This window comes from Puma concolor, chromosome D1 (assembly GCF_028749965.1).
Source record: "Puma concolor isolate L17-30 chromosome D1, mPumCon1.1.hap2, whole genome shotgun sequence".
Lineage (NCBI taxonomy): Eukaryota > Metazoa > Chordata > Mammalia > Carnivora > Felidae > Puma > Puma concolor.
In genome coordinates this window covers 14,843,656-14,853,183 of record NC_141676.1, presented here as the reverse complement: position 1 = coordinate 14,853,183, position 9,528 = coordinate 14,843,656, and the positions used below count along the sequence as shown (strand labels likewise).

Below are 9,528 nucleotides of genomic sequence, written 5' to 3'. Positions count from 1 at the left end.
TGGAAATAAGAATTGTATCAAAAATGAGTGGGATACTCTTTGTGTAGACCTACAGAAATTATGAGCCATAAGAGAATATTTTGAACAATTTTTGCTAAATTTAAAAAGACAGACAATGCCAAGTGTTGGTGAGGTTGTGGAGAAACAGGGAGCTCTCAGACATTGCTCATGAAAAATGTAACATAGCGCCACCACTTTTAAAATGCTAATATGCAGTTAACATAAAACCCAGCAATTCAACTCATAAGTATCAGTCCAAGAGAAACGATAATACATCTCCATACTAAGACTTGTACATGAATGTTCACAGCGGCATCATTCATCGTAGCCATTGACTGTACACAATTCAAATGTCCACCAACTGGTGAATAAGTCTACAAAATATGGCGGAGCCATGCAGTGAATACTATTCGGTAATGAAGAGGAATTACCATAATACGACGTGATAAACCTCTAAAACATTATGGTAAATGAAGAAGGTAACAAAATTACACACTACGTCGTTTTTTTAAGGAAGTCCATTTCTCTCCTGGTTGTGTTATATGGTTTCAAAATTTCACATACGAATCGAGGGAAAAACTGGTGTATCTTTGAGGTTCTCTAGTCTCTGACCAAAGCTCTGCTGATTCCTATATGTCTCAGCAGTAGCTGTAAATGTGTATAAAAATGTAGAACCTTGGGGTGCTTGGGTGGCTCAGTCAGTTAAGCATCTGACCCTTGACTTCAGCTCAGGTCATGATCTTGTTATAGGTAAGTTGGAACCCCAGGTTCCACTCAACTCACCTGCTTGGGACTCACTGTCTCCTTTCTCTTTTCTCCTCCAATATTAGTGTTCTGTCTCTCTCTTTCTCTCTCTCGCAAAAATAAACTAAAAAAATAAAAAAAAAACCACACACTTGGTTCCTCAGTTCCATCCTGTACCCAGAAACGAAAATTCTCAGGGTAAATGTGATTGTCGCTGTTCACCTCAGCTCTGTGTTTACCACCTCCCCCCCATTATTCATCTCATTCCTTCTAGTTCTTCTTCCCTTCGTAGCTCTCCAGTCTCTTTGGAGACGATTCTCTGTTTCCATCTTTTCCACCTTTTCATGTGGGAATGTGTGTCTGCTGTCAGTCACTCCATCCCACCCAGAAATCTGACATTCATATTTGAATCTGAACTGTAAAGGGTCTGCCTGTAAAATGTGAGTCTGTAGAGTTGCAGAATGAGTGAAACAGCATTCTAACAGACAAATATGATCCTATTGCTCCCTTCTCGGAAAATGTGGGCAATATCCCATTGCCCCTGGGATAAACTCTTACTTTGTATAAGAGCAGTGTTGTAAGTAGAATTCAACATAAGTTGACCAAAACACACTAATTTGATCTGAGAATTCACAATGACGGATGGGGCTGGGGTTTATGTCAAGTCAAACATGGCATAGATTCTGACCCTGTCATATTTTAATTGTGAGGCTTCGCCCAATTAGTTTCAACTTCCTGAGCTTTCTTTTATTAATTCATCTGCACCTTTTGGATAAGTGGGTGACTCACGTATGTTTTCCCACAATACACCTATTAGATTGGCCAAAATGTGGGACACTGCCACCAATGCAGCTGATGGGAATGTGGAACAATGGGAACTCTCATTCATGGCTGGTGCGAAGGCAAATTGGTGCAGCCATTTGGGAAGACAGTTCGTCAGTTTCTTCCCAAACCATCATATTCTTACTGCACAGTCCAGCAACCTCACTCTTTGGTATTTACCCAAAGGAGTTGAAAACTTATGTCCACATAAAAAACTTGCACACAGATCTTTATTCATAAAGCTTTATTCATAGCTGTCAAAATAATTGGAGGCAGCCAAGATGTCCTTCAGTAGGTTAGAAGAGATAAACTGTGTGACATCAGACAATGGAGTATTATTCAGTGCAAAAAGAAATGAGCTATCAGGCCATGAAAAGATGTGGAAGAACATCGCAATGTCTTCCCCGTGTGCAGACATTCAACTTTAACACACAAGGTTCTTCTTGATCTTCTCTGTCGCTAATTTGCCAGTTTCACATCTTACTAATTAGACTTTTACAAGCGCAGTGTCCAGCTTATAACCTGACACACAGGAGGGGCTCAGTAATTCATTATTGAATAAATAGATGAATTAATAGTCACAACCATATTGAAATGATAAGGTTTTCTGCTTATTCTTTTTCACCCAGTGGCCTTGGTTATGGGTCCTCTCCTAGAATACTCTCATCCCAACACATGCCTCTTCACACTGATGATTTCCTTTCATGCTTTGTATCCCATTTTAGTTGTGTTTTCATCTAGGAAGTCTCCTCGAACCCCCAAGTCTTTGTCGTGTGTCCCCCAAACATGCTTTCATAGCACCCTGTGCTGCCACTCTCTTACCATTTATAACATGGTGTTGTCATTTTCTGCTCCCTTCTGGATGTCTGTCAGTGGATCCTAAGCCCTGTGAAGGCAAGATCTGGGTTCCTCTCTATTCACCACTGAAGTTCCAGCAATTATCAATGTGTCTGATGTACCTTTGGGCTCAAGAAATTACTGTTGACTAATGAGTGAAGGATGGAAGGATCAAATGGAATATATTTATCCTAAAGTTGTTTTGTGTGTAAATGGAGCCACATATTTTTAAAAACACCTTTTCATAATGAGATGTTACCAAGAAGTAAACTAATTATCAGAGAAGAATAACATAAACAGCCCACAATCGTAAGATAATGAAATCTTGCTGAGAGCAGGGAGAATATCAAGGTAAGCTATTTTCTCCTTCACTGAGAATCAGAGTTTCAAATTCTTTCTCATTACACAGGCCAAGCAGGAGTTAAAAGAAATTGTGGTTTCTCTAAGAGATCTAGCTAGGATTTATCAGATAAAAGTTTTTATCAGATAAAAGTAGGAAAAAGTCCCTTATCTCCAGTACTATTTATTGGTTCAACATTTTATTGACTTCATTCATCTTCCTTTATACCATTATTCATTCATTCAATATCTATTGTGCACTAGACATTAAACCTTAGTGTAGAAACTATTTTTAGCAAGTAGTTAAGTACCATAGGGAGAGTGACTTAATTTAATAAATAGAAATTCCTGTCAAATAATAAATGTTCATTTATTTGAATCATCATTCTTTACGATGGGTTAGACTTCAACAACGGGTGACACAAACAATTCAAAATGGCTCTGAAGTCTACAAGGAAATTGGAAACTTGGGGTAATTTTTGTTACCCCTCAGGGGTTAAGTGGCCCTTTGCTTTTACAGCCCTATAGTAGTTTTTTTGCCATAATTTTATAGACAAGGCATTACTGTCAACCCTGAAGTATAAAAAGGAGCAGAATTATTAATAAGAATATGTTGTAATTTAAAGATAATGATTATAATTCATATAATTAATGATAATATATATGATACATATGATAATATATATGATATAGTTTGCAGCATAGTCCATGTTTATGTTTGCTTTCTCTTGCACACATTTCTGCTCCACTCACTGCAGAATCTATAATTAATAGTAGTTTATTTTTTTCCTTATTTGGTAAGTATTCCTCTCTGAGATCATCCAAAATGTCCTTTTGACCGTTGCCTCAGTTGAAACAAAGTGGGTGTCCAGGCATGTTTATTTCTCCCCTGAAATAGCTTTCCTACTACACAATTTCCTAATGGCATTTTTCATCTGGTCATTTCTCAAGGTATAGATTAAGGGATTTAACATGGGAGTTATCATAGTATAGAACACTGCCACTGCTTTATCAATAGGTAAAGTAGCTACAGGTCTCATGTACGCAAAAATGCAGGGCACAAAGAATAAAACGACCACCGTGATGTGGGAGGCACAGGTGGAGAGGGCTTTGCGCCTTGCGTCCAAGCTGTGGTTCCTGAGGGAGCGCAGAATGACCACATAGGAGACTATCAAGAGGAGGAAGTTTAAGACACAGATGAAACCACTGTTGGCAGCGACGAAGAGCCCTAGAGTGTGCGTATCAGTGCAGGCAAGTTTCAGCAAAGGGTTCAGATCACACATAAAGTGGTCTATGATGTTAGGACCACAGAAGGGTAATGGGATGATAAAGAGGATCTGTACGGTTGCATGAAGAAAGCCTCCCACCCACACCACTCCCATTAGCAGGCCACATACCCGCCGATTCATGATGGTCATGTAGTACAATGGCTTGCAGATGGCCACATAGCGGTCATAGGCCATCACCGTAAGCAGGATGACATCAGCACCTCCAAAGAAGTGTTCCCCAAAGATTTGGGTCATACATGCATTGAATCGGGTGGTCTTCTTTTCACGGAGTGAATCTACGATCAATTTGGGGTTATTGACCGAGGAATAGCAGGCATCAATGAAGGAGAGATAGGCCAAGAAAAAGTACATGGGGGACCCCAATAATGGGCTGGCAGTGATAGTGACCAGAGTGAGCACATTTCCTACCATAGAGACGATGTAGATGGCCAAAAACACAACAAATATGACTTTCTGCATCTTTGGATTCTCTGTGAGCCCCAGTAGAACAAACTCTGTCACATTGTTCCTATTCTCCATTATTTCATATTATGGTTAATTATATTACCTGAAAAGAAAAAGCCTTTGTGATTAATGCAGCCTTGAATTTATTAAGCTTCTTCCTCTAGTAAATAATAAATTCCTAGATTCTACCAAGTCATGAATTCTTATGAGGTTGTTGAGATAAGTTCTGAGTTCTTGAATACCACTTACATTATCTCCTGGGTGAAGATTCTGTTGCATGTAGACATGAGAAACTTTTGTAAACAAATAGGTAGAAGACCATATTTGTGCACATAATCACCCGAGATGACAAAGCCTAACAGAAAGTAGTGCATCATATACAGAGTGGCAGCTAAGTAAGAAAAGGGAGATGGAACATGATGTAAAGTCTATGAATGCAAAGTTAAGGAGCTTTCCCTTTACTCTTAGGAAATGGGGAATCATTGGCACAAATTGAAAATACAAGTGGAAAAATGAAGAAGAATTTGAGGAAGGGGGAATAAGGGATATGATTTCAGTAAAGATCTTACTGTGCCTTGGATGAAGTGGGGTGAGGTTCAGTAAGGAGACAGAAGGCAGAGACAGAAAGCCCAGTTAGGAGATTATTTATAACAGTTGACATAGGAGGAACAGGGCATTGGTGGTGGGTATGTAAAGAGAGTATACCAAAGCTGCTATAAATATAATTCATAATGCTTGTTGTCTAAATACAATAACATTACAATTGCTAACAATTTTTATATACCTCAATAACTGATTTCTATGTCCGTGGCATTCTAACGAGTGCTCTGTACATAGGATCCTACTTAATATTGGTAACATCCTGTGTGGCTGGTATTATCTCATACATTTTGCGATGAGGGAACAGTCTCAGAGACTTATGTTGATGGTAATAATAACAGTAATATTAACTAAAATTAAATGTTTAGTGGATCTAAATATTTTGTAGACATCTGTTGATTTAATCCCCACTACAACCTTGTAAGATAATTACTGCTATTTTTTAAATACTTGTCTTATACATTATGTAAGAGAATCATAGAGAAGTTAAAGATCCTGCCAATATCAATATTCTAAATAAGGGCAGAGCCAGGATTAGTTCAGATTATATTTGTTAATTTTTTCCTTAAAATTCTTACCCATGCCCTATTTTCTTATAATTAACAACATTGAACTAGTAATTTCCTCTTTATATGACCACAATAATTATAATTGCTTTATTACTACTTTGGAGGCAAGGGTACATAAAATGGTTTCATTAATAGACACACACACACACACACACACACACACACACACACACACACTGACATGTTTAAATTCCCAATTATCAAATGTGGTATTACATTCACTGAAAAATCTTTTTATCTGGACTTCTCCCTCAGACCTAGTTCTCCCTACTATAATCCACTTCCAAAGCAAAACACCTGCAAAATGTTGAAAAGGATTTCCATGTGGTTAAGTGTTTTGGTTTCAAAATCAAAAAGACCAGATTAGAATCCTGATTCTTCTACTTGCATCTCCTTTGATCTGGAGTATATTTCTAGCACGTCACATCTTTGTTTCCTCACCTATAAAGCAAGATTAGTAATATCCATCTTACAGATTTTTAGGAGAATTGATTATGGAAATATATTTGAGCATATTACCACAGTGTTGCACACACAGAGGGCTCTCATCTATTTTTCAACGTTTATGCATCTAGGATAATGGAATGGTTGACATGTTGAGTGATAATTACGCAATAATTTAATTATTCAAGCATTCAGGAAAAATCAACTCCAATTTTACTTTTAAAGAAGGCATACAGACTCCATTATCCATAGCCTTTGTTACCAAGAAGAATTCTCCACTCATGCTTGGATTAAATGGCTGATGATATATGTCATTTGTATTCATACTTCAGTCTTTTCTATGTGAGAAGTATATTTATATTTTTTTCTCTCTCGTGATTAATCTAGATTATTAAACTAGATACCTCACTGCAATTGTAAGTGGTCTGGTGACAGAGAGCTGGGTTCTACAATTGGCTTAAATTCCATGAAGTTCAAAGTTTTCTTCTGTCAACTTAGGTAAATGATATTTACGAAGTATCTTTTGAAGAAATGGGGTGAGGATAAAATACTCCATTAGTATGTTTGAAGGGACAGAAACAATGTTTAATACATGTGGGAAGTAACAATCTTTACGACACATCAGCAATATTGAACACTTACCTTACAGACATAGATCTTCCTGATGTTTGGAGAGTTTTGGAAATAATCCCATCTTCAAAGTAACCTTCTCTAGATAAGTAACTTTCAATATGAAAGATATGACATGCTTGGAAAGAGACTCTTCAAATAATCCCATATCAAATTATCAGTTTTTAATGAAGTGTTTTTATAAGTCAAAAGCTTCCCTTCTAGCCCAAAGCCTCAAAAATTTTTTACAGAAGACCTGGGATTTGAATTTAGAATGGATTCTTTTAAAACACTTTGGAGAAAAGATCTACAGATGGCTTTGGTCCCATAGGCAAGAGGCAAGAAGTATGGAGGAAACACATTCACATGGGTCATTCCAACCATAATGAATCTTGCTCTGGAAAATGTGATCAACAGAAACCATTTTCAACTTGCACTGCATGGATATTTAAAGAGGTTTCCATAAAGGTTCAAGGACCTTGTCTTGTAGCTACTACTGTCTCTCCCAGGAATTAATTATCTCCTCAGATGGAAAGACCTTGTGTTAAAGCCATGTTAAAGAGACATGTTTGACAAATATCCAATTGTGAATAGGGAATTGCATTCCTTGTACTTGGAACCTAACCATGTGAGAGTTCCCTTCTCTATGTGAAACTTGGTGTCTACGAAAGCTACATGTCCTGTGAATGGAAAAATGCCATCATTCCAGTGTGGGGGCTTGTGATGTAATTTATCCGTTGACTCACGTCACATACAGAACTTCTGTCTCCTTGGCAATAATAAAACTTTTTTGGAACCTGCTAAGGATTGCTTGAGAGCTAGATCGATGAGGGCATAAGATCATGCAGCCCCTTTAAAGTCAAGACTCCAAAAGCTGGTTTTCACATGTATCAGGAAGCTACGGAAGTGAATAAAAACTCTATAAGGCTCCCAGTGAGTTATCTTAGGGACTTATGGTCTGGCCAGTACAGAATGCTAGGCAACATTGAAATTGTGGCGAGACAGCAGAACACGAGTGGAGAGTCCTAGTTGCTCCACACCTTTGTCACTTGGTACTGTTAGATTTTCCTTCGAGTCATTCTAGGAGACGTGTGGTGATGGATGGCTGTGGTTTTAATTTTCTTTTCCTGATGGCTAATGATGAGATTTTTTTTCATATTGTTGACCATTTGTAACCCTTGTTTTGTGTAATTTTGTTCAAGTCCTTTGCATAATTCAAAAATAACGGTTCTGGTTTCCTTATCACTGTTACAATTGTTCTTTATATATATAGTACAGGTCTTTGTCATACATATGTTATGTATATATACAAAATTTTCTCCTAGTCCTTAGATTGTTCATTTAAAAAATGGTGTTACTTGAATAGCAGCAGTTTTAAAACTTTGATGAATACTAATTTTTAATTTTTTTCTTATGATTAATGTTTATTATTTTGTATCTAATAAATATTGGTGTACTGCTTAGGTCAAAATGGTTTCTTCTGGAATTTCTATGGATTTAACTATGAATATTTAACTTTGACATGTAGGTCTCTGTCTCATTTTGAGTTAATTTTTGTGCATGGTATGTGGTTAAGATTAATTTTTTTTCTCATGTGGATATACAATTGATCCAGTATAATTTGTGGAAAATCTTATACTTTCCCCATTTTATTACTTGACACTTTGTAAAAAGTCACATAATTAGGCCTATTTCTGGGCATTCTATTGGTTTCAAGGTCTCAATGTTTACCTCTTCGTCAATACCAAACAGCATTGATCATGGAGCTTCATAACAATTCTTGAATTTATGTTTATGTGCCCTGGGAAACCAAAATAGCCACTGACTCACTTTGTTGCAATATTCACTTTATTGCGGTGATCTGGACTTGAGTCAACAATACCTGAAGTATGCCTGTACTTTGCCAGGCTGTTTAAAACTCTGCCTTAGCCTTCACTTCTTGCTTTCATGAGTGGTGAATATTTTAGTGTCTTCTTGAACATTTCTCAGCACCCATCCAGCCCTGAGCATCTACGGATGGTTTTCTAGATTCCCTGGTATATACATAGGTGGTTCTCATAGCCCTTATTCTCACATGTATCTACTTTCCAAACCTCATTCTTCCTCAATTTTTCAGTCGATGTACTGCTTTCCTTATCTTATACTTTGCCTCAGGCAGTTGTAGCCAGTACATTTGCTCAAATGCTTTTTTTTTTCAATGTTTATTTATTTCTGAGGCAGAGACAGAGCATGAGTGGGAGAGGGGCAGAGAGAGAGGGGGACACAGAATCCGAAGCAGGCTCCAGGCTCTGAGCTGTCAGCACAGAGCCCGATGCAGGGCTGGAACTCACAGACTGCGAGATCATGACCTGAGCTGAAGCCGGACGCTCAACCGACTGAGCCACCCAGGCTCCCCCAAATGCTTTTGATAAAATCTGCCCTGCAGGTCTTTCCAGCCTCTAGAAGTCTCTAAGGTAGATGAAACAAAATCAAGCTAGTGAGCCAATTCTTCAGGGCGCCACCAAAAGTGCAAAACATACCATCCCAAGTTTTCGAGGTCAAGTTGTGGCACCAGCAAAGCCACATGAAGAAGGTGACCCATCATCCTCATGGCTGCAACTGAATTGGGAAGTGGGAAATGCTGAGTAAGTTAAAATTCCACAATGTTTTCTTCCCAAAGCGTATCAGCTTCTTTCTTCATGAATCATTCCACTGGATGTGGTAGCTTTTAAATAGGTTTAATAGTTCCTAAACTTTGGGAAATCCTAGGCAGTGATTTAAATAGCTAAACAGACACCTAACATGTGGCCCAAACAGTCCGCTGGTATTTATGCAAGAATAACAAAAACGTA

At 37.9% G+C, this 9,528-nt stretch overlaps 1 protein-coding gene across 1 annotated transcript; it reads right to left on the bottom strand.

Moving 5' to 3' along the window:
* Positions 1 to 3,620: 3,620 nt before the first annotated feature.
* On the bottom strand, positions 3,621 to 5,186 carry LOC112863075 (olfactory receptor 4C46-like). Its single transcript, XM_086679382.1, has 2 exons — positions 5,170 to 5,186; positions 3,621 to 4,557 (listed from the first exon to the last, which is right to left on the bottom strand). Exon 2 carries the CDS (start codon positions 4,548 to 4,550, stop codon positions 3,621 to 3,623), a length of 930 nt encoding a protein of 309 aa, XP_086535508.1. The 5' UTR covers positions 4,551 to 4,557; positions 5,170 to 5,186.
* Between the last annotated feature and the right edge of the window lie 4,342 nt (positions 5,187 to 9,528).